Here is a 25696-nt window from a genome sequence, read left to right as displayed (position 1 = left end):
TTTATGGCTTCCTGCTATGACAGGTGTTTCCCTTCTGCAGTGGAGGATACACTTGGAAAAGGTTTCCTTAGGATTGCAGGAATACACTTTGGGTTTCACTTTATATTCCCCTTTCCGATCCCTTGGATTTATATCTAGACAACTCCTCCTTGCTCAGATCTACTCCATTCCCCCAAATCCTCTATTCATTCATTGGCTTCCTTTGTTTTTACACTTTTGTAGGGGAGGGAGGGCAAGGGCTAACTGTGTGTGTGTGTGTGTGTGTGTGTGTGTGTGTGTGTGCACGCATGCTGCACGTACGCCAGCAAGAGACTACTTAGAACAGAAACAAGGCTGCCTGGGACAAATAAATATTATTTTATTACATAACTCTGCCTCTGAATATACTAACACTTAGGTGCCGTGGTTAAATTTCTAGGTACCAAGGCTCCTTGATGACTGGGATTTCTCAAGCCCTGAGCTAAACAAAGTATTACGTTTTGGTCCCACCCAAAGCTTGGTCACTGTGAACTAGCTCTCCTCTCCCCAAGGATGGGCATCTCCTCTAAACAAAACCCTTGGGGGACAGCTCAGGGACCACTAGTCTCCTTGCAGTCTTAAAGAAAGTCCTTTAGAACTTCCTATAATACCATACATCTTGCTTCAAGCAGCAGCACTGCCTTTTCAGGAGCTGGATTTAGAAAAAAAAAAGCAAAATGGTTTTGATTTTCACAGCATTTGAGCAACCAGCTCAGGCAACAAAGTTCTCTACCTGTGAAAAATGCAAAATTCAATACAAAGATCAAAAGTAGCAGTAATTTTGCTTGCTCGAGCAACAAAGCTCCTCATCAGCCAAGCAAGCCCCACCTGATTTGCACCTCCACAGGTGTGCTAGTCTCCTCTCCCCAACCCAACCTCTCCAACACCATCCCTGATTATGGAGATTATAATCAGTCTGGGAAGGTGCTGAGTCACTTCTATGAATCACAGAACACAATGTAGTTGCTCAGTGACATTATGAGTTAAGAACAAAAGTACATAAGGACAGCTCCACTGGATCAGGCCCAAGGCCTATCTAGTCCAGCATCCTGTTTCACACAATGGCTCACCAGATGCTCCTGAGAAGCCCACAGGCAAGAGGTGAGGGGGGCATGCCCTCTCTCCTGCTGTTGCTCCCCTGCAACTGGTATTGAGAGGCATCGTGCCTCTGAGGCTGGAGGTGGCCAATAGCCCTCAGACTAATAGCCATTGATAAACCTGTCCTTCGTGAATTTGTCTAAGCCCCTTTTAAAGCCATCCAAGCTGGTGGCCATCACCACACCCCATGGCAGAGAATTCCATAGATAAATTGTGCCCTGTGTGAAAAAGTACTTCCTTTCGTCTGTCCTAATTTCCCAGCCTTCAGTATCATGGGATGACCCCTGGCTCTAGTGTTGTGAGAGAGGGAGAAAAATTTTCTCTCTCCACCCTCTCTACTCCATGAATAATTTTATACATCTCTATCATGTCTCCTTGAAATCGCTAGGAATGTGCAAACAGGTTTGATAGTCTGATATCAAACCGAACCACCACCACCCCGGTTTGTTATTGGACCGAACCCCCTTGGCCGTTGGGGAGGGGGTTAATGAAAATGGGGGGGGGGGAGTTTTATTCACCCCCTCCAGGCGGCATCTCTGAGGCCGCGGGAGGGTCTCAGGTAGTTCCCCCCCACTGCTGGCCTCCATTATGTGCCAAATCATCCAGTGCAGGTGGTCTATGGCCCATTCCAGGCCTCACTCCCATCACAGCGGTCATTTTGGAGGCCTCCGCACATGCCCAATGGGCTTCTGCATGGTCTGAGTCATTGTGCATACCCCTAGTAATCGCCTCTTTTCCAAACGAAAAGCCCCAGATGCTGTAGCCTTGCCTCATAAGGAAGGTACTCCAAGCCCCTGATCATCTTGGTTGCCCTCTTCTGCATCTTTTCCAGTTCTACAATATAGTTCTACAATCTTAAGATATGGTGACCAGAACTGAACATGGTACTCCAAATGTGGCCACACTATAGATTTGTATAAGGGCATTATAACCACTGTTCCCTCTAAGGCGTGCGCATGCTCACAGGTTTTTGGATGTCCACTCAGTTCATTTTCAATCCCACTCAAGTTGAATCAGGAAGGCCTCATTCTGAATGCAGGTGCACACACACTGCCTTGATACTGCCACCCAGAACAAAATTCATTCCGCACAGAGATGAAAAAAATTAGAGGGACCACTGATTATAACACTGGCATTTTTATTTTCAATCCCCTTCCTAATGATCCCTAGTACAGAATTGGCCTTTTTCACAGCTACCACACACTGAATCGACACTTTCAAGGAGCTGTCCACCATGACTCCAAGATCCCTCTTCTGGTCAGTCACCGACAGCTCAGATCCAAACAGCATATATGTGAAGTTGGGGTTTTTTGCCCCAATATGCATCACTTTACACTTGCTTACACTGAACTGCATTTGCCATTCTGTCACTCACTCACCCAGTTTGGAGAGATCCTTTTGGAGCTCCTCACAATCTGCTTTGGATTTCACTATCTTAAATAGTTTAGTTTCATCTGCAATTTTGGCCACTTCGCTGGCTCTAGATCACCAACTTCTAGATAATTTATAAACAATTTGAAAAGCACTAGTCCCAGTACCGAACCGTGGGGGACCCCACTTCTTACTTCCCTCCAGTGTGAAAACTGTCCACTTATTCCTACTGTCTGTTTCTTTCAACCAGTTACCAATCCAGACATGAACCTGTCCCTTTATCCCATGACTGCTAAGTTTATTCCTTTGGTGGGGAGCCTTGTCAAAAGTTTTTTGGAAGTCAAAGTATACTATGTTGACTGGATCCACTTTATCCATTTGCTTGTCGACACTCTGAAAGAACTCCAAAAGGTTAGTGAGGCAAGACATGCCCTTGCAGAAGGAATGCTGGTTCTCCGTTAGCAAGGCCTGTTCTTCTATATGCTAAACAATTTTTTCCTCAAGGATACTTTCCGTCAATATACCCGGCACAGAAGTTAAGCTAACCAGCCTGTAGTTTCCCGGATTCCCCCTGGATCCCTTTTTGAAAACGGGAGTTACACTGGCTATTTTCCAGTCCTCTGGCACAGAGCCTGATTGCAGGGAGAAATTTACATATTTTTGCTAAGAGATCATCAATTTCATATTTGAGTTCCTTTAGAACTCTTGGGTGGATGCCATCTGGCCCTGGCAATGTTATTTTTTAGTTTTTCAAGACAGTTTATAACACCCTCTCTTGTCACCACCAACTGTCCCAGTTCATCAGCCTCCAAGCCTGAAAAGCTCAGTTCCAGAATGGGTATATGGTCAGTATCTTCTGTTGTGAAGACAGATGCAAATAACTCATTCATCTTCTCTGCAAGACCCTCCTTAATAACCCCTTTCATGCTCTCATCATCTAAGGGTCCAACTGCCTCCCTGGCAAGTTTTCTACTTCTGATATATTTAAAGAAGTTTTTGTTATCCCCCTTGACACTTCTAGCTATATGCTCCTCAAACTCTCTTTTTTGCATCCCTTTATGGTCTCCTTGCATTTCTTTTGACAGATCTCTTCATTTGGGCAGGACTTCCATTTTCTGAAGGATGTCTTTTTCCCTTTTATAGCTTCTACTTGTTAGCCACACTGGCGTCCTCCTGAATTTAGTGGTATCTTTCCTCCTTCTTGGAATGCACTCTATGAACTTTTATTATTGTGGTTTTGAGAAAGTTCCATGCTTTCTGACCATGCTTTCTGACCCAGCTTCCTTTTTACCAGTCCTCTCATTTTTGAGAAGTTTCCTCTTCTGAAGTCCAACACATCTGTGTTGGACTTCCTTGGCAGTGCTCCACTCGCATATAAGCTGAATTGGATCACACTATGGTCACTATCCCCCAGTGGTTCTACAACTCTGACATCTTGCACTAGCTCCTAAGCACTACCCAGTTATATTTTCAAAGCACAGAATTTGAGCTAAACTTTCCTGTCAGAGGATTCTCTCCGCTGCAAAGCAGATTTTTTTTTTTAAAAGCACATCTATGCCAATGAATCCCTTGAAATATCTCTGATATATGCACACTTTTGATGGGCCACTACCCTTTGGGTCTTAAATGCATGAGAAAATCCCTGCTGTATCAGACCAACGGTCTAGAACCCTGTTTGACACAAAGGCTAACCAGTTGCTTCTGGAAAGCCCACAAAAGCCCTTCCTTGCTGTTGTCTCCTCATAACTGGTATCCTGAGGTATACTGTCTCTGAATATGGAGGTTCTACAGAGACACCATGACTAGCAGTATTAGATGATACCACAGATTCCTAAAAAACACAACTTGCTTTTTTTTAAAAAAAGAAAAAGAGCAAGCATCAAGCCCTCAGAGATACACACTGCAGATACCCTTAATCATGAAAATGCAGTACAAGATATTCGGGGAGGCCCACAACCCACCTGAAGAGGTTTTCTGCACCAGCTCTCATCCTCATCTCCTTGTTGATCTGCTGGTTAATCCGTGCCCGGCGGTGCTGCAGCTTGCTACGCTGGGTCTGTGCCAAGGGGTCGCAGCCCTGTGGAAGGGAAACCCATGATCAAAACACCAGTGTGTGCAGAGGTTCCATCAGGCATTGCTCGAGCCTACTTTCTGTGGCCTTAAGAGCTAGACCTTTCTCAGGTCTATCAGCATGCTGTACTCTGGTCTCAATGCATAATTCCGGCTAGTATTAGGATTTATTATGGTCTGGTTCAGGCAATACCTTCCACATGGTTTGAAAGGGAGCAGGCCAAGAATGGGGATGTCCCAAGCCCTGTCCCCTCTAACAGCGATTTCCAGATGTTGTTCACTACAGCTCTGCAACAAAGGCTGGAATGGCCTTTGGCTGGGGATTCTGGGAGTTGTAGCCAACAACATCCAGGAATCCCTGTTACAGGAGAAACTGGTCCCCAGACCCTCCTGGCAGGTCCCTTTATTGCTTGGAAGTGGGAGGCACATCTAAATGGACGCAGAACATCCATCTAGATGAGCAGTCCACCTCCATGTGATAAAGGGACCTGCCAACCTGGGAGGGTCTTGGGCAGTGTTCCCTGTAACAGGAATTCTCAAACGTTGCTGACTACAAGTTCCAGGCTCCCCAGCTGCAACGGCTGATGGCTGGGGATGATGGGAGTTGTAATCATCAACATCTGGGAATCCCTGTTACAGGCAGCACTGACCTCAGGATGCTCACGCTCTCGTGTGTCCTCTTTCTAAGAGCATGGGCCAGCAAGGTAGAATCCAAACCAGCCCCATCTGGTACCTACAACTAAACACTTACAATTAGGTTGGGGGGGAAACCCACAAAGTGTCCTGCTTACAACCTAGAGGCAGCAACTGCTGCTGAATTAATTTTTAATATTTTAAATGTTATTTTCACATGCTACGACCTGGGCCTACAACGATGAGTTGTATTATACCAACAATAATGCGTAAATGCTAATATTATTTATTATTATTTGTTTGATTTTTAGACCGCCCTTACAAAATAGCTCAGGGCAATTCACAAATATCATAAAACAGTTAAAATCAATCAATGATCGGGCATACAATTTTTTAAAAATACAATAAAACAGCTAAAAAATAAGACAATTCAAACCTTATAAAAACCCGATACATTAAAGACCCTTTAAAACAATTTAAAAACACTGGAAGGTCAGGCCGAACAGGTAGGTCCTTAGGGCTTTCCTAAATGCCAACAAAGAATTCAAATTACAGATTTAATATCTGTACAACAATACCTGTTGTATTGTTTTTATGCCTGTTTTTATATATTTTTATATGTTTTTATATTTTTTGGCTTGATGTTTTTATTGGGGTTGTCTTTTAACAAAAGGCGGTATAGAAATGTAAGAATAAATAAATAAATAAATAAATAAATAAATAAATCATATAGCATTTCCCCATAATGTTTCATGCACGTTAAGCCGATAATGCAATCACAAATTGTGCAACAGATCAGAAAAAAGCATTCTTAATTTACAAGCATGACAATGTTATTAGAACGAAGTTATTGTTCAGAGTTGATTTCATCCTTAAGAATAAACAGATGCCGACCATTCAATCTTCTTCTCAGCCAGAAATAAATACCCAAGGAGTTCACTGTAACTTTCCAAATAAATATTCTCAGGATAGTTGCAGCCTAATAAATCTTTGGAAATAAATAATGGTGTGTGTGTGTGTGTGTTGAGTAGAAGGTGGCCAGAAAGTGGGATGATCATGCTCAGGGTGCATATATGCATTTCACTTTTGCCACTGGTAAACAAGAGGCCGCTATGCATACTTACCCGGGAGTAACTCCCACTGAACACAGTGTGTTCTTCTAAGTAAAAATGCACAAGAACCAGCCTGTAAGATTCATACACATTGGAAAAGGGGGTGGAGAGACCCAGGGGAGTCGGACACTTATTTTTAAGCATCCCACACAAAAGGAAGCCGTTCGGTTTCTCAAGATGTGTGACGAAAGTGGAGTGTGACAAAGGCTCTACCCGCACGGAAGAAAATGCTTATTGTGCAGTTGTGCAGGGAACAATCCCAGTAAACGATGAAATGTAGTTCTCAGGATTCCCAGGGAAGCAAAGAAAGAGCTCTTTCAGAGGGGCGGATGAGTCAGAGATGATACCGAAATGAGGCCCGCTTTCCTTGCACAAAGGGCGAGCCTCCGGACCTTACGAGCACCCTCCACGAAAGCAAGTCTGAATTCCTTTGGGCCAGAAAAGAATCTCTCCCCGGCCACAGCTGATTGTTTAGTGAATTGGGACTTGGGGAGGGGGGCATGTTGCACGCCTCTGAAGCATACGGCTTGGCTATCTGAAGGCAGAGTAGCAGGCAGGGGTTGTAGCTTAGCGCTAGTGTGCGGGCTTCCACTAAGAAGGTCCCAGGTTCAGTCCCTCACTGGCACCTCCCCTTTAAATATATGCAATAGCCTTCTATGGAGTCCGTCCCTTGGTCCATCTAGTTCATTACTGTCTACACTGACTGGCAGCGGCTCTCTAGAATTCTAGGCAAAGCTCCTATCTTGAAGGTGATGGGGATTAAAAGGTATAGCAGCTAACAGGGGCTGGGGAGGCCCTTCTTTGCCTGAAATCTCGGAGAGCCACAGCTAATCAAGAGTTTTATTTATTTATTTATTTATTTATTTATTTATTTATTTAGATTTCTATACCGCCCTTCCAAAAATGGCTCAGGGTTGTTTACACAGAGTAATAATAAATAAATAAGATGGCTATATACTAATACTAAGATAGATGAGCCAATGGGGAGGAGGAGAGCTGGCCAGGTGGTAGCAAGCATGACTTGTCCCCACAGCTAAGCAGGGTCTGCCCTGGTTGCATATGAATGGAAGACTAGAATTGTGAGCACTGCAAGATCTTCCCCTCAGGGGATGATGGGGCCACTCTGGGAAGAACAGAAGGTTCCAAGTTCCCTCCCTGGCAGCATCTCCAAGATTGGGCTGAGAGAGATTCCTGCCTACAACCTTGGAGGAGCTGCTGCCAGTCTGTGAAGACAATACTGAGCTAGATGGATCTGACTCAGTATATGGCTGCTTCCCATCTTCCTATTATGGGCCCCTCTACCCCAACTCTCTGTGGCTGGTGGGCCATGTTTGCCCAGCCTGGGTCGTCAATACATTGCCTACAGCATGGTTCCCCAACATATTTCATCCTGAGGCACATTCCTTCAAAAAGAAATTGGGGCGTATTGTCCCCCTCTTGTCCAGACAGACACGCCGACAGGGAAGCATAGCAGAAGTGCAATTTGTTAAAAAAATCAAGTATTTCCACTTTTGTCCTCTTCCTACTCTTTGATAACCTTTATTCTCGTTTGCATCTGTCCCTCCCAGTGTGCAGTAAGTCAGCTCCAAAGGCAGCGGGTTTAAACTGCCCGCTTCTCGAGCCCAGCTCCTCCCCTACACCCTGGAAGGGATGCCTCCTTCCTGAGCATGACGGGGCAAGTCCATTCAAACTCCCCATTTTTGAACTGACTTAAGAGAGCGTCAGGGCGGCACACTGGCCAGGGTCCTGCAGCACAACATCTCTCGCGCTCTCGGTCCTCTTGAGCAACAAAGGCAGTGGCTACCTCTGCATCATTCCCAGCAACTTCCTCCTCCCGGGGAAGAGGTTTCACTGCAGGAGGCGTGCCGCAGGTTGCAAAAGCACACGCTTGCATGAGTGCAACATGCATCTGAAATGAAGCTCCGGACTTAGTGGAACTAGCCAGTACAGCAGGGCTACTCCACTGTGGCCTAGACGCCTTTCTTTTCTTTTTTTTACTGGGAAGCAGTGCCCGGAGGACTTGCCTGTCAATGGCTACTAGTCTGGTGGCTACAGGCCACCTCCAGCCTCAGAGGCAAGATGTCTCAGAATCCCAGTTGCAGAGGAGCAACAGCAGGAGAGGGCATGCCGCCACTGTGGGCAACAGATGCTGGACTAGGAACACAGGAAGCCACCACCATATACTGAGTCAGACCATTATTCTATCTAGCTCAGTACTGTCTACACAGACTGGCAGCGGCTTCTCCAAGGTAGGTAGGATTCCTAGGGGCTGATCCAGAAGGGCTGTTCTTATGTTCTTGTGGAAGCAAGCATGATTTGTCCCCTTTGCTAAGAAACATCCACCCTGGTTTGTATTTGGATGGGAGACTACATGTGTGAGCACTGTAAGATATTCCCCTTAGTGGGTGGGGCCGCTCTGGGAAGAGCATCTAGGTCCCAAGTTCCCTCCCTGGCAGCATCTCCAAGAAAGGGCTGAGAGAAATTCCTGCCTGCAACCTTGGAGAAGCCACTGCCAGTCTGTGAAGACAATACTGAGCTAGATAGACCAAGGGTTTGACTCAGTGTATGGGAGTTTCCTATGTTCCTATGGTTAGCAGCTGCCCAAGTTTAGGAGTGCCTCTTGATTGCTCCTTTTGGTTTGGCTATTACAACCCCTTCTGTTCAGAGAGCAAAACTGAAAGCAGGTGTTATCAGTTCCCTTCTTGGGCCAAAGCAAGCAGGAACAGCAGGAAAGAACACCCTGTTAGAACAAGTTAAAATGAGAACAAGCAGCTCTGGACAGAATTTTAAGAGAGGGTTGTAGGTGAGCTTAAAGGGGGGGCGGGTGGGTGGTTTCATTCCACATACCCACAGCTGTGCAGCAAAAATTGCAGGCTCTGTAAGGAAGATGCAAAGGCAAGCAAAATGCACTTAAGGAAGATGCACATGTAAATGCAAGCTCTGTAAGGAACGTGGTTCATTGACAATTTCAGCATTGCCTTTGAGGCTGTTCTCACGACCAGCCTAACCCTGCCCGGGCTACCCCTTTACCAACCCATTTTTTAGCCAAGGTCAAGGGTGCTCTCACACCCTTAACTCGGCTAGTGGGGATCATGTGACTCCTCGGGCTGCATGAGCCCAAGGAGTCATAGAGATGGGCGCATAGAGCGCCCGTCTGAGGGATGCATCTGAGCACCCGTGTCATGCGTTGCATTTAGGGATGCCCGGAGGCAGGAACAAAAAGTTCTGGACCTAGATCCCTCCGTCCTGCTCTGTGCTTCACAGAGCTGCACAGAGCAGGACTGTCCATGTGGGCATGCGGGAGGCATGCCAAAGAGGACCCGCTTGGTCATCTGGGGGGAAGGTAAGGTGAAAGCAGCCTCCCCCACCCTGCGCCCGCCCCACGGCAATCGTGCGAATCTCCCCTTTGTGTTGCATGTGTCCAATGCAGTCGGGGTTCTCAAACTTGGGTCCCCAGATGTGGTTGCTCATAATCCCCAGCCACAATGGCGTTGTGACTGGGGATTATGGGAGCTGAAGTCCAACAACATCTGCAGACCCAAGTTTAGGGTTGCCATATTACGGCTTTCCAAATCTGCGTACCTAATTTGCATATTATGTAAATTGGCTTGAAAATAATTTTTGAGCAGAATAGTGACTGCATGTTTTGCTCCATAACTCCGCTTCTACAAGGGCTGCAGCTTAGCTTTATTAAAAAGAAAAAATGAAAGCTGAAATCCGGGTGAATCTGGATGGGCTAAGCAATCTGGGTTAGAGGCTTAAAATCTGGGAGAAACCTGGAATTTCGGGGGGGGGGCGCATGGCAACTCTACCCAAGTTTGAGAACTGCTACAGTATATGAAGGTTAAACAGGAGGTGTTTGCAAGAAGCACAGCTGAGTCCTGCCATGGAGGACTGTTTATAACAAGCCTGCTTAAACTTTGATCCCCAGACACTACTGGATTACAACTCCCATCATCCCCACCCTATATCACAGGATTAAACACAAACCATCATAAAATAAGTTTTTAAAACCACGAACTAACTAAAAGGGAGAGAGAGAGGGAGAGGGAGAGAGAGAAGAGCAGCAAATCAGATGATATTCCTGAACTCTCTTCAAAGGCAACTCTACACAGAGTATGCTACAGTAATGAGATCTCGATGTAACTGGGCTGTCCAGTTCTTTAGTACAAGTTCTTCAGACTTGGAGGAGAGTCAGCTGCCAACACTTCAGTTCTGAACTGAAATGGAACATTTCTGGTTTGGTCCAAATCAGAACCACCACAGCCAAACTATTTTGCTTCCAAAGCAATCTGACTGCCGTGGCTGCTCCCAACCACCCTTGCAGGTCCTTGGAGGTAGACTTGGCCCTTTCATGTCTTCCTTACCAGGCATGAGCAGGAGCCAGACGGGCTCTATTTAACAGCATCTTCTACCACATCATTTCAGAAAGCACATTTCCCCCTGCAGTCCTGGGAACGCTGCACGGTGCCCTGAGAACTGTAGTCTTTTCTAGGGCTGAAGCCTTTCCCAGGCGGAGAGCTGGTCTTGTAGAAGCAAGCATGAATTGTCCCCTTTGCTAAGCAGGGTCTGCCTTGGTTTGCATTTGAATGGGAGACTACTTTTAGGAGAACGCCTTCTTCACTAGGAACCACACCGGCCACTGAGATCACCAGGAGAGGTTTGTCTGCAGTTGCCACCGGCTCGTCTGGTGGCTACTCGGGGATGGGCCTTATCCATTGCTGCCCCGAGGCTTTGGAACACACTTCGTAGTGTTCCAAATAAGAGCCTCCCCATTTCTTACAACGGTTAAAAAGGCAGTCAAGACACATTTGTTCACCCAGGCTTTTAATTAGACATTGTTTTAATTGTGTTTGTAACAGTTTTAATTGTGATGTTTTAATCTTTTTATCTGTTTTTGTTGTTTTGTTGTGAACCGCCCAGAGACCTGCGTTTTGGGCGGTATATAAATGTTTCAAATAAATAAAATAAATACATGTGCAAGCACTGTCAGATATTCCCCTTAAGTTATGGGGCCACTCTGGGAAGAGCATCTGCAAGCTAGCATGCAGAAGACTCCAAGTTCTCTCCTTGACATCTCCAAGATAGGGTTGAGAGAGACTCCTGCCTGTAAGAGTCTGTGTTGGCCTCTGCCAGTTGTGTAGACAATACTGAGCTAGATGGACCAATGGTCTGACTTGGTATATGGCAGCTTCCTGTGTTCCTATGACTGCAGTGGAAAGATGTTAAACTTACTTACGAGGGTCACTTTAAAATGGACAGCCTGACTCCTGCCTGTGTCCAGTTACTACAGGGGTTCAGGGGAGGGGGGACGAGGTTTTGGCTCTGAATAGAAGCTTTAGCTCTAAATTCAGCCAAACTGAAGCAAGACCTCCCACTGAAGCTGCAAATCAAACTGTGTCTCCCCAAACTGGGGTTGCTTTGCACAGCTCTAGCAATTAAGGCGTGCTTGCGTGGTGGCAGCCAGGTCCACTGTCTCCAGAAAGAGAGAGGATACCAACCTAAGCCAGCCAAAGGCACTCCTGGACCTGCTTCCACCTCAGGAACCAGGAGCTGTCTATACTATTCATGTATGATTTATTTATTACATTTCTAGACCGCCTTGTCCAAAGGATCTGGGTGGTGCACAACAAGTCTAAGACATAAAAACAAACACCATTTAAAACACACTGCTTCGAACAATGTAAAAACAATTTAAAAACAATTCAGAACCATTTAAAACCAATTAAAATGCTTAAAAACAATTTTAAAACCTTGGAAGTCCTGGCCAAACCAGTAAGTCTTTAGGGCTCTCTTAAAGGTCAACAGCGGACCCAAACCACGGATATCTGCCGGAAGTGCATTCCATAGGGCAGGAGCAGCTACAGAAAAGGCCTGGTTTCGAGTCGCCAGCAGACGTACTGGTGGTAACTGGAGACGGACTTCTTCAGATGACCTCAGTGAGCAATGAGGATCATGGAGAAGAAGGCGCTCTCTAAGGTAGCCCGGACCCAAGCCGTTCAAGGCTTTAAAGGAAATAACCAGCACTTTGTATTTTGTCCGGAAACATATTGGCAGCCAGTGCAAGTGTTTTAAGACAGGCATAATATGGTCTCTCTGGGTTATCCCAGAGACCAGTCTGGCTGCCACATTTTGAACTAATTGAAGTTTCTGAACTATGTACAAAGGCAGCCCCACGTAGAGCGCATTGCAGTAGTCAAGCCTGGAGGTTACCAGCTGATGCACCACTGTTTTGAGGTTATCCTCTTCAAGGAATGGGTGCACCTGTTGAATCAGCCGAAGCTGATGGAAAGCACTCCTGGCCATAGCCTCCACCTGAGATACCAGGGTGAGGCCTGGATCCAAGAGCACTCCCAAGCTAAGTACCTATTCCTTCTGGGGAAGTGCAACCCCATCCAGCACTGCACAGGAAGATCTAGCTCATCCCTCAAATTCTGATTTCCCATAATGGGCACCTCCGTCTTGCTTGGATTCAGCTTCAGTTTGTTATCCCTCATCCAGCCCAGTAATGCCTGTAGGCAGGCATTTAGGGAATGAGTGCCATTTCCTGATGATGATGATAAGAAGAAATAGATTTGGGTGTCATCAGCATACTGATAACACCCAGCACCAAATCTCCTGATGACCTCACCCAGCGGTTTTGTGTAAATGTTAAAAAGCATTGGTGACAGAATGGAGCCTTGAGGGACTCCATATAACAGCTCCCATTTTGAGGAGCAACTGTCACCAAGCTCCACCATCTGGAATCTACCCGAGAGACAGGAGCGGGACTAGTGCAAAGCAGTGCCCCCTATCCCCAACTCCCCCAGGCGATCCAGAAGGATACCATGGTCGATGGTATCGAACGCTGCCGAGAGATCCAGAAGAACCAACAAAGTCACACTCCCTCTGTCGATTCCCTGGTAAAGGTCATCCATCAGGCCAACCAGGGCCGTCTCAACCCCATAGCCTGCTCTAAAGCCAGTTTGAAATGAGTCTAGCTAATCGGTCCATCTAGCTCACTATGCAGCTGTCAAGCATCCCCAATGCAAACAGGATTCAGCCGCCAGCAAAAAATGGGCACAAAAACAGAGGCACAAACCCTGCCGGATGCTGCACCAGACCCAGACACGGGATCGCTCAAACAACAGAGGACCTAACAATGTCATTCTGTGGGTGGTGAGCTGTCCTGGAAGTGTTTTGCTGACGGGCAGGGTTTACATTCAAAGACTGAAGGACCTGGAGCCGAGACTCACCACTTAAACACACCTTAGGTTGCCAGCTAATTGGCATCAGCCGTCCTCTGCCAGCCCGCTTGGAGCAGGCACAGATGTGACTGCAGCCGGATGACCAGGAGCAGTCTATGTACATGAGCAGCATTATGGCGGAAGAGGAGGCTCACAGATGGCCATGTCTCCTGTTGCACAAACAGAGCTGCTGCCACTGTTAACACAACTCACTAACAGTGTTCCCTCTAAAAAGGATTCCCAGGTGTTGTTGACTCCCACTCCCAGAATCCCCAGCCAAAGGCCACTGCAGTTGGGGATGCTGGGAGTTGTAGTGAACAACATCTGGGTATCCCTGTTAGAGGGAACAGTGCCTGCCAACCCTCATATTGTAGAGTCCTATGGGCAGGGACCTGTCTTCTTTGTAAAGCGCCATGTCCTCTAGGGACACAGGAAGCTGCCTTCTACTGAGTCAGACCATTGGTGCATCTAGCTCCATCTCATCTACACTGACTGGCAGCAGCTCCTCCAAGGTTTCAGTCAGAAGTCTTTCCCAGTCCTACCTGGAGATACTGCCAGGGCTTGAACCTGGGGCCTTCTGCAGGCAAAGTTGATGCTCTACCACTGAGCTACAGCCTCAACCCCTGACTGCATCATGTACATAGTCTAATAATTAAACAATGGAATTAGCTTCTGTAATCTCTGCAAGCCCTTTCCTCTGACGTTACTCCACTTGTACAAGCAGACCCCTCGCCCGACCAGCTGTTTACATTGGGAAGCAGCCTGCACTTAACGTTTGCTACAATTCTTAAGACCCGGCAGATGCTGTCCAACTTAAAAAATTATAAGAGAGAGAGAGAGAAGAAAGCAAAGGTGCTTATTTCCAGTTGTGAAAAACAACAGGTACCTTGCAGCAGGTAAACAAGTCACAGGTCCCAAAACCAGGACATAAGGCCAGGCTGGGACCCATGCACAGGAAACAGATGTACAAAGGCCCCAGTGACAAAACGGCCCTGGCGAGATAACAGGAACGGCCCTATCTCCAGTTCTCCACTGCACTTGTAGGAATCACCATAGCAACCCTAGCCTCACTATAAGCCTAAGGCATCGGGCCAGTGGCTGCTCAGAAGCCGGGTTCAGTTTATCCCCCCTGCAGGTCTTGACGCTGATCTCGCTCGCTTTTAAAAACATGCATGCACATCAATACCTGGCCCCACAACTCTCCTTTCAGCCTCAGCGGCTGACAAAGAGAAAAGTCTTTTTAAAATCAAATGGGAAAGAAACTTCCCTATGAGAGCAAGACATTGGCGAAAATTTAGCTCTGGAGTAAGCTGCGGAGAAGCATTTTAAGTCAGTGATCTTCAGATCTGGGACCTGTCCCCTTTGCTAAGTAGGGTCCACCCTAGTTTGCATCTGAATGGGAGACTACATGTGAGAACTGGAAGATATTCCCCTTAGGGGAATGGAACCACTCTGGGAAGAGCACCTGCTTGCTTTCAGGCAGAAGGTTCCAAGTTGCCTCCCTGGTAGCATCTCCAAGACAGGGCTAAGAGAGATTCCTGCCTGCAACCTTGGAGGAGCCGCTGCCAGTCTGTGTAGACAATACTGAGCTAGACAGACCAAGGGTCTGACTCAGTATATGGCAGCATCCTGTGTCCCATGTTGGAATGGATTCAGATGATACTTTACCAGCCCATACAATCAGAAAAGGGATGCACCAAGAGAACGGCTGTTGGGATGTCTGCTGTGAATGTCCCAATGCCCTCTCAGCACGTCTCCGAATCATGTGAGTCAGTAAGGTAGCATCTGAACTGACCTTTATCATTCCCCTGCCCTCCAATGTCCACCTGTCTGTCCCCTTCTCCCTCCCTTCTAGAAACAAAACCAGACAGCAGGCAGGAAGAAAGATGCAATCTGGTGTGCAACTCCTTTGGGGGTTTCTAACCCCCAGATGGACCTCCCCACTAGGGAATCAGAATGGTTAGAAATTCATCTCTTCCTGAAGGTTCATCATTTAATTTTACCCAGCACAGGTAGCGATTTCAAGGCTCACAATTAATGCGGATGAATTATTCAGGCCCTCTTTAATCACCCTGCCACACTAAACAACAGAAAAATATCAAATTGGTTTAAAGAAATGAATGGCTTCTGTCCTTTTAATGAAAGTTTGATGAGGAAAGTATGAGATTCTACTACAGGTTAGTGACTATAACTATAAAACCATGGGGGAGGTAATTATTCCAGGTGAACAAAAGCAGTGTACAAAGATGCAACTTTTGTGTGTGGTGTGACATCAACATTGACGTGACATCCATGAAGCCTTTGACTGAACTCAGCCCTCTTATAAATGCAAAAGGAGCAAAACCTGAAGCATGCACAACTCCAGTCCTTTCATTCACCCCTTGCTGCTCCCATAACTACTCCACCCTCTCTGTGGCTTGCTTCACACCTAACCTTCCCTCTCCTATCTTTCCCCTCACTACTGAAATCTAGATTGTAAACTCTTTGGGGCAGAGGCCTGTCTTTTTTGCTTATATTATCCATGGAAATGTCTTCGCACACATAAATATATAAATAAATGCAGTTATTTCCTGCAACATATGACAGTCATCTCTGGGAAGACCTTTTAGCAAGCCTAGGCAAGTTGTGGCTTTATGGCTAACTCGTCTTGCTAAGGCAAGAAATTAAAGTTGGTTTACCCCTGGCTATGTGAACTGGGGAAGTTTGCTCATTTCCATCCCTGTTTCAGTCAACAGGGGACACATTTAAAGGTCCGGCATGGAAGGCACATCAGTCGCTGTCACCAAGCGAACAGGTTAGTGACTTCAGACAATGTTGAAAGCTAACATTTCCCTAAGTTAGGGGTGGTTTTATAATTATTGATACTTGAAGAAACTTTGACCACCCCTCTCCAAAATGACAGTGGCATGTTATGCACATTGAAAAGTTATTCTTATTTGTAGCATTTTGCTTGTGGTTTTTTTCTACATCCTGTTAGAGATAACTTTTGCCCTATAATTAGTAAACAGCTCCATAGTTAAGTGCTTATCAAAAGTAGATAAAATGCACAAAGGACTGCTAGCAGTCAATTGATTCACTTTTCACACCTATTATGGACCCCTGGAGATAAACAGGAAAACTTGTTAAGCAGAATTTTGTTGCTAAGAACCACTTCATGGAATGCATGTGCCACGTGTGAAGAGTATACTTAAAGTATATTCTTACACTTTGGGTATAAGACTTTCGGTAGTATAAGGAATCCTTATACTTAAGTGTACATCTAAAAATGTGAATGCAACAACAGCTTGGGACTTGGATATTTAAGGGATTGTCTCTTCCTATATGATCATGCCCAACCACTCACCATCTTTGGGGGAGGTCTTGTTCTGTCTAGATGCAACTGGGTGGCGGGGGTGGGTGGGCAAGGGCCTTCTCTGTGGTACAGGCTAGCTCATGGAGCCCTCTGCCCTAGGAGATCTGGCTGACCCCTTCCACAGCAGATTTTCAGTGCCAAGTGGGAAGCTTTTGTTCCAGCAAAGCACTTGTCCTGGTCCAGTTCTTGAGCTCTTATTGCTTTGACTCATCTCAGTTGTACAAAGAGGAGATTTCATTCGCAGAGGCCATTTCCAGTTTTCTTTTTAATAGTGTAGGAGTGTTTTTAAAACCTTGTCTATGTTAGCCACCTCGGACATCTTGAAAACGAGATGGAAAAGCATCATGTAAATAAATAAATAAAATAGCTTTATCAATAGCTTGATAAATAAAATATAAGTAAGCCTATGTCTGCAAATACGTGTGTGCCATGAAGTGTATCAGGAAGCCCTGACTGGCCACATCGGCCTGTTGAGCAAGCACTCAGTGGCAATCTCAGGCTTATGTAATTGTGAAATGTTTTGGACAGGAGAACATGAGTACAGAGAGGTAGGGCTGGACACAGAAAAAAGGAGGAAAAGAGAAAGAAAGGTCAACAACAGTATTGTACAAGGGCAAAAGTGGAAGGAAAAGAGATGAAAGGTGACGGCAAAAAGCTACTAGCCTACAGAAACATAATCATCGCAGCACATCAACAGCCTGAAAGAGAAAGCAGAGCAGATTCCCTTTGAGTTTCCAAAAGCTGTTTACACGCCTGGCTTAATTAGCAACAGAATGGAAGCATGAAGCAATGTGTTTACAGGTGGAAGAGAACGCAGCAGAAGGAGCTATATCATGCCATGGCCACTTCTATTGGGCCTCATGAGCAGCTTGGCTGCAGAGCGTAGACATTTGTCTGGCCAAGCCAGAAACTTCCTCTTGGAAAGACCTGCCAGCCACAGGCCGACAATCCACGTCTACTTTTTCATTTTTGCCTGGGCTTGGTTATTAGCAGACAAGAAGAGCTGCCAAAACACAGCCGTCATACAGCCTGCGGAAAAAACTCAAGCATAAAACATTAGCCTAAGCCAGTTGGAGAGGGATCAGAGAGCAGCAGGGAAAGAAGGGCTGAGAGTTTCATTGTAAAGTATGACTGTCTCAGGATGGAGCAAGCTCAACAGGAGGTCCTGGGCCACTTCCCAAAGGTGGCTTTCTTATCTCACCTTCTCCACACCTCCCCTACCGCCTGACTTTCCTGTGTCTCATCCCTTACACAGCTAAAGTAGATTGCAAAAGCCACTTAATAAATATTAGTTCAGAACACTGACAGGTTCCAAAAGCCACAATCTGGTAAGACCCTTATTAGAACCAATCAAAACGAGCCAAGGTTGTGAAAGGCAAGCTTCAGAGTTCTTCAGAACTCTTTTATCAGGCTGGTTGTTAAGAAAAGCAAAAAAGGGATGTTGAGGAGGGAGAAGAGCAAAAAAACGAGCGTGCTGTAATAGCCCTAAAAGTCTGCCGTTTCTTAACAGTCTTAAGATTGAGTGCAGAAGGAGTTGCACAGACTTAATTTGATTAACCTCTCTAGGAACCAGACACTGGCTTCAGGATCAGAGCATCCAGGGCTACAGGGTCAGAGCAAGAATGCATGCCCCCCTATTTCTAGAAAATATAACATCGAGCAGTTACTGGGTTCGATCTCCAGCCCTAATTAGAGCAAGCGTGCACACACACACACACACACACACACACACACAGAGTAAAGTAGAGAGCAGAAGTAAAGAGAAATGTGATCACTGTTATGTTAGCAAAGTTGGAGATTATTTTAGGCAGTGTACATTTCACAGACTCTCTGTACACAGAGCTACACAGAATGAGCTATGAATGACTGGCAAATCTCACATGGCATCTAAACGGAAGTGTCATTGACAGAGACCAAATAACCAACATGCACACACAACACCGATAACAGTACTCCCAATTTTCCCATCCACTTGCACCCAGGCAGGTGACTCTGCGAGGCACACCTGCACATGTTCATCCCACACTGGCACCAAGCCTTCCTTTTGCCTCACCTTCCGCACGCTGCCACTCTCGGACGGTTCCAGCAGGAGAGGGAAGCCGCCTTCTCCATCCCCATCAGCTTCCACTCCTGGGGGGCTCTCCTCTTCTGGGATCATTGTCACCAGCTCCAGCCAGGCATCTGTCGGGCAGCCACAAGTGTGGCACAGTTCTAGGGCGTGACTGTGAGCTGCTGCGCAAGCAGTGGTCTACACAAATCTCCTGCTATTCTGTGGACCACGACCTGGGTATCTGGGCACCCCTTCCCAGGGTCTTGGGTACACAGTTGTTGGGTGGGGGGTTTTTGGGGGGGGGTGTCACACTCCTCTTTGCAGGGTTACCTGGCCTTCTGAGCACCTCCTCTGGGTGCTTCACAGGAGATCTGACCAGCCACCTGGGGGATCCTATTGAATCTCAAGACTCCTTCTCCAAATCTACAGACATTTCCAGCCAAGGGGCTGCCTTGGGCAGCTTCTATGCTCTTCTCTCTAGAACGGTGGTCACCCACCTGTAGAATCCTGCCTAGGTCCTGGGCTTGCCCTTCTTTGGATTCCTGGACACCCTCCCAGGCTCCTGCCTGGGATATTCTGCTTTCCTCTAAGGTCCTGAGCACCCGCCTTTGGATTTCAACTGGGCAATCTATTTTTTCTTGGGGGGGGGCTCCTGCAGACTTCGGGGGCTCCCTGCCCAGGCTCTGCCCTGCCTACCCAAGGGAAACCCTCTTGCACCAGAATCTGGGTGGAACTTACACCCAGATTTCGCAATAGCAAGTGGGCCAGTCAAAATCTCAGGTTTTGGTGGGTGGCTGAGGTCTTACATCTCTTTCTTTAGTCCCCAAACCTCTTAGCTGTGATGCCTGTGCTGGAAAAGTGGAGGAAAAAGCCAGCGCTGGAGGAGGAAGAGGAGAGGAGGCTTCTGCCGTTCTGGGATCCCAAAAGACAATAATCACACTCCAGTACTAGCGCAACCAGCACAGCAGCAGAGACAGAGGAGGAGGAACCATACTGGCCAATGGAGAGGCAGGGAGCCCTGGAAGGGCAGCGCACCGAGCCAATAGAAGAAGAGAAAACGCGAAGAAAACAGTAAAGTGGGCGGGGGGTTCCAAAGTACCGCCCACAGCTTCTTTCCGAATGATTGAAGAGGAGGAGAGTTCTCTCGTCTCCCGGGGCAACCGTGGGAATTAGAACGCTGGGTGACGTCATAGAGGGCGGCGCTGGCCTCGACGCGCGCTGCCTGCCCGTGTGCTTTTCTGTGCAACAATTGGGGCTTTTTTTGCTTGTGTGTGTGTGTGCGCGCGCGCAAAATCTGGGCCCCTCCCTCGCATATTCTGCTGTGTAGCGTTTTCTATCTCCTCCCCCAGGTGAAATTTCCAAGCCTGAGACTGAAGGAGTATCCCCTATTCTATTTTTAATTTGAAAATAAGCGAAGATCGTGCCAAAAAGTTAATTGCTCCAGTTGACGCCGTTGAAGCCCCCGCCCCGCCTTACGCCTTCTGCAGAACGCCGGCTAGAGCGGCAGTCCTCCTGTGCACTACGGCACAGGTTGCTTGGGAGTAAGCCCCATTGACACAGTCACTCCGTGGCAGGGTTGCAAGCTAGGATTTTGCCCCGGGTGGGCTGCTGTAACGTTCTGGGTTCTTGTTGCAAAAGCTCGCTCTCCACGTGCAAAGGTCAAGGATTGTTATTTATTTATTTATTTTAAGAGGAAAGCCGCGACACTGCACACTTTCCTGGGAGTAAACCCTTTTGAATACAGTAGAACTTAACTCACGAGTAAACGTTCATTAAGTAGACACACGACACATGGCCAGTGAGTGCATTGAAGAAAGGCATCCACTTCGGATGCAAAAAAAGGAAAGACGCCTTTAAAGGAAGCGAGAGCATCCGAAATGCTAATCAAACCTTTGATTAAAAACAGCAAACCTGAGAACAGCCAGACAGGGTTATCAGGGCACGACCTATAGCCAGGAAGGACAAGTTTGTGAAAAAACTTAATTGAGGCCATGGTTCTAACAGACACTAAGAGGAGAAAATTCTTCTCGTTAAAAAACAAACAAACCCGTTGTATTTGCATAGTTGCTGCCTTTTGATGAATCTTGAATCTTCGGACTTGTTTCCTTAAAACAAGTCTTTAAATGTTTCTGTGTATCTCCCCTTCTTTAAAGTCACCTCTGTTTTCTTCCCAAAATGCTCTTTGGTTTGAGGTATCCAATCAGAGGTAACCAGGATCTTTAAACTAACTTATTGGAGCGGGAGTATTTTCCTAAAGGAGAAGGTGAAGAGGAGGGGAGAGACCAACCAATCCTTTCTCTCTGGGCCTTTGCAGCATTCTCTAAACCCAGCTTAATTGCAGTTCCAAGCACGTGGGTGAAAGGTAAGATTCTGGCTGCTGCTAGTACCTTTAAGGCCACGCAACTAAGTCTGTAGCAGAGGAAGAACATTTAAAAATATTGCATTGAGAAATTCCTCCAAATTCCTCTCCTCTGTAGGCATTTATATACTACTACTGCTACAACAAACATTTATATACCACTTTTCAGCTCAAAGTAGCTTGGATAGATTAAAAAAAATAGATGGTTCACTCTCTCAAAAGGGCTCACAGTCTAAAATAAAATATAAGGTAGACACTAGCCACAGCCACTGGAGGAATGGTGTGCTGTGGTTGCATAGGATGGCCAGTTGCTCTCCTTCTAAGTAAATAGAATATGCTTTGAAGGGGCCTCTTTGCTCAGTTAGCAGAGCTTATATGATGGTTCTCATCCCAAGCCTTGTAACAATGTAAGTTGGCCTAAGTTTCAAAAGGGGAATATTTCATGGAGATCTTTAAAAGGCTTGGAGAGTTCCTGGTTCTTGACCCCATATAGAGGAGCAAGCTTGATTCAGGAGGGGAGAGCTTTTGGGGTTGATATGCCTTCCTGAGTAGGGCAGGGAAATCAGCCGAAAGTTGCTTGACCTGTTTAATAGTGGCTTTGATGACTTGCATGTGTGGATGGGCTTGCAGGTAGAACATATTACTGTCTGCAGATGCAAGCATAGGGCTTCTCAGTGGAGCCTGTTCACATATCCAGGTCTACACTACTCATGCATGAGTAGAGTGTAGTGGTTTTGCTTGTAGGAAGAAGGTGCTAATTTATTATTTTGTTTAGATCTCACTCATCTTCCACTGAGCTCCGTGTGGCATTCATGGTTGTGGGTTTCCCAGTAACCCCTGCTAACTGGGCAAAGAGGCACCTTTTAACATGGTGATTTTCTTTATTTAGCAGGGGGAGAGTAGCTGGCCTACTCAGTGCACTCCAAACACTCCAGTGATTGTTGCTGGTGTCTATCTTGTGTTTCTTTTTAGACTGTCAGCCCTTTGGGACAGGGATCCATCTTATTTATTTATTATTCCTCTGTGTAAACTGCCCTGAGCCATTTTTGGAAGGGCGGTATAGAAATCAAATAAACAAACGAATAAATACATCCTTTAAACCAGCCTGATGAGAGGGCATAATTAGCCCAAGTTTACCAACCTAGTTGGGTCTCCCTACTCAAATTACAACACTCTAGACAATGCGCTGGACTGGTGCTCAATTTTTGGGTGTTGAGGCAGGCCCTTACCTCTTGCCTGTGGGCTTCCCAGAGGCATCTGGTGGGCCCAGAGAGGTGCAGCAACTAGGAAATTTTGGAGCCTGGACCTAAAGGCCTTTGGAGCCCTTCCCCTTGCTGGAGCCCTCCCCACAAGTTAAGCATCTTCCGCATACACGCACACACACACACATCGTGACACACAGTATTTTTAACACGTGGGTTCTTGAGGGCACAAACAACAACTGAACTCGTAAGAATGTAATGTAAAACAGGTATATTTATGCAAATACGCATTAGCAGAAACATGTAAACACATAACGTATTCCCATCCCACATATTTCTTTCCCCATCCTCCCTCTGACTCTAAAGCACCCAACACAGGTCACAATCACACTCGTCCGCCTGGTGCAGTGTGGGCCAGCAGCAACTGCCCCACCCAGGACAGACTAAAGAGGATTTGGGGGCCCTGAGGGGGCTTGGAGACCCTGAACCTGGGCCCCAAAGTCCAGGGGTAAGAACGCCACTGGTCTGGATAGGCCACTGTATGAAACAGGATGCTTTACTAGACAAGCCTTGGGCCTGATTCAGGAAGGTTGTTTTTATTTATTCAGTTTTTATAATGCTTTTCATTAAGCATCTCAAGGTGGTTTACAAGAGTTAAAATACAATAAAATTCCATAAAAGTTACATTTAAAACCAATTAAACATTAGCCATAAAACACCAAGAAACAAAAAGAAACAAACTCAAGAAAGCTGAGAAACCTGGCAGCCTCTAGGAGGAAAAAGCCTGAGTAAATAAAAAGGTCTTGAGTTGTGTTTTAAAAGCAGCGACAGCAGTCACAGAGCAAACATTCACTGGGAGAGCATTCCAGAGTCTGGGAGCAACAACAGAGAAGGCCCTGTCCCGTGTGTACGGCAATCTAGCCTCTCTCATTGTCAGCACACTTATGTTCTTATATTTAAAAAAAGATTTCTACTGTATTTTACATTTTGATGAATTTGTGCAAAATAAAGTCACACTTTATGTATGACCTTATAGATACCAAATTTTGCATACAGTAAGCTACCTAATGTAATAAATAAATAAAGGTGCAGCAGGGAAATGCTTGACTAACAAGCAGAAGGTTGCCGATTCGAATCCCCGCTGATACTATATCGGGCAACAGCAACATAGGAAGATGCTGAAAGGCATCCTCTCATACTGCGCAGGAGGCGGCAATGGTAAACCCCTGCTGTAGTCTACCAAAGAAAACCACAGGGCTCTGTGGGCACCTGGAGTCGAAATCAACTTGACGGCATACTTAAGCTTTACTCATCCTGCTACTGAATTTAGCTGAATGCACTACTTTTTACACTGAAATGTGCTTGGTAAAAATTTAAATAACTTTTATTGTATTTCTTTAGCAGAAATGCTTTAACTGTTACTGTTCTCAGCAGATTTTTAATGTTCAGTAATAAGATCAATAATTCACAAGCAACATCATGCCCGAGAGAAGCAGGTCTTTCTCAGATTTCCTATGATTCCAGTTTACCATATGATCATTATTCAGGAGTTGAATAGAAGTTGAAATCCTACAAATTACAAACTGTTGTTTTACTTCCCTTTGGCAAGCACATTAATAAAAAATTCTATTACATATACTTAATTTCTTGAACATTTCTATAAGTGTAGTCTATGCAAAATGACTTTGCCTAGTCAATGATGAGCCTCACCTACAAATCTATAAATAAATCCCTGCAACTAAAAACCTAGTACCTTGGGGAGAAAGTTTCTGGCCCCACTTATTCCTGCTCTGCTAGTTTTCCATTTGTGGGGAAATTTTATTTTATATATAGGGGGACATTCAACTCCCCCAAGGCAGGCCAAAGTAGTACAGACCATTCTATGACCTCGTTCTTATGCGTGTGTAGAGTAGGCCTACGAGTCATTGTGTGATGTACGGATGTGCAGAAATTGAGCTGGTTTTAAGAGACAAAGCCTGCAGGCCTAAGCAATTAAGTAAATTCAACTTAATTTGGTGGGATTTATTTCCCAACTTCTTTAGGGCTGAGCTGAAAGATCATGTCATGTCAGGGCTACACAACTTTGGCGTTCCTGCTGCTGTTGAACTACAGTTCCCATCTTCCTTGAATACTGGCTGCTGGAGGTGATGGGCAGTGTTCTCTCTAATCTTTTTCATCTGTGTGTGGAGTTTTGTTCTGAGCAGCTGTATCCAGGCAGTGTGCGCGCATGTGCATTCAGAGTGGGATCTTCCTGATTCAACCTGAGTGGCATCTAAAATGAACTGAGCAGACATCAAAAAATGTGTGCGCATGTGCACGCCTTAGAGGGAACAATGGTGATGGGCTGCAATCCAGGTGTTGGAATCCTATTATGTAACCGCAAGTCAGCCTTATGTCACAGTAACATCTGAGAGAGCAAAGGCGATTGGCCAAGCTTGCTGCTGATATCACAGTGTCCCCCCACCCCCTTTGAGACTGGCTTAAACAGGCATCATTCTTGGCTGCAGTAATCAATAACATCTCTCAGGTCAGAGGGCAGAAAACCCGGTTTCTCAAGATTGGTTGCTCCACAATGTAAGTATTTCCCAAGGTGCAACCAAGGCCACTGGCACGTGGCTGGATCCACTGAGTAGAGCAATTTGGGTGGAGGGGGGCAGTTGGGGGAAAGAGGGCTGATGATGACTAATTTTATTCATAGTTCTGTGTTTCTTGCAGATGTAAGTTTGCAGAATGACTGATTGGGAAGAGCAGACTATGCAGGCAAGGGGGGAAGCGAATGGATTTCCATTAGCTTCCATTGCCTTCCAAAGGCTCTTTCCATTGGAAAGAGCCTTTGCTTAGGAACATGCTGGAGGACAGCATCAGGTGATGCTCTCTGCTGGCGGCTCATCTATTCCAGCTGTGCAGAATGCCTGGAGGGAGGGAGGAGTATAGGCCAGGACTGGCCTGCTCATGAGGCATGGTGAGGTGGATGCTTCAGGTGGCGGAGGGAAGAGTACCTTATGCCTGCCTCACTGGCTGCCCTGCCCTACTTGGGAGTGGCTTTAGCCGCTGCTGCTGCTCTTCCACCGCTTGTCTTTTTGGGGGTGGAGAACAGACTGGAACACGCTGTGGAGGAGCAGAGTGGTGGGCTGCCTAGAGCACGTGGCTGTGTGTTTCCTTCTGCACTGTTCCCTGCCCTGTGCCTTTGGGGAAACAGGAGCAG

The 25696-nt window shown here is 46.3% G+C and overlaps 2 protein-coding genes across 8 annotated transcripts in view; one reads left to right on the top strand and one right to left on the bottom strand.

The window, feature by feature from the left end:
• RHPN1 (rhophilin Rho GTPase binding protein 1) overlaps positions 1–19883 on the bottom strand; it is a 59181-nt gene extending 39298 nt beyond the window's left edge. For 2 of the 3 annotated variants that reach the window (XR_008307434.1, XM_053251143.1), the window contains exons 1-2: positions 18934–19883; positions 4449–4564 (exon numbers count right to left, since the gene is read on the bottom strand). Coding sequence is in view for 2 of the 3 variants with exons in the window: in XM_053251143.1 (XP_053107118.1) it covers positions 4449–4564; positions 18934–19038 (221 nt within the window). In the remaining variant the exon portion in view is untranslated. The remainder of the gene's footprint in view (positions 1–4448; positions 4565–18933) is intronic. The other variant, XM_053251145.1, reaches the window with a different exon arrangement.
• A 1247-nt stretch (positions 19884–21130) lies between these two features.
• Positions 21131–25696, top strand: part of TOP1MT (DNA topoisomerase I mitochondrial) — a 48331-nt gene continuing 43765 nt past the window's right edge. Inside the window, exon 1 of one of the 5 annotated variants that reach the window (XM_053249122.1) lies at positions 21131–21292. The gene's annotated coding sequence lies outside the window, so the exon portion shown is untranslated. Of the gene's footprint in view, positions 21293–24983; positions 25066–25696 lie in introns of those variants that run through there. The other 4 variants (XM_053249129.1, XM_053249123.1, XM_053249124.1 and 1 more) reach the window with 4 other exon arrangements.

The sequence above is a fragment of the Hemicordylus capensis genome, chromosome 4 (assembly GCF_027244095.1).
Source record: "Hemicordylus capensis ecotype Gifberg chromosome 4, rHemCap1.1.pri, whole genome shotgun sequence".
NCBI lineage: Eukaryota > Metazoa > Chordata > Lepidosauria > Squamata > Cordylidae > Hemicordylus > Hemicordylus capensis.
Note: the sequence above shows the minus strand (reverse complement) of the source record. Positions and strands in the feature narration are given on the sequence as shown.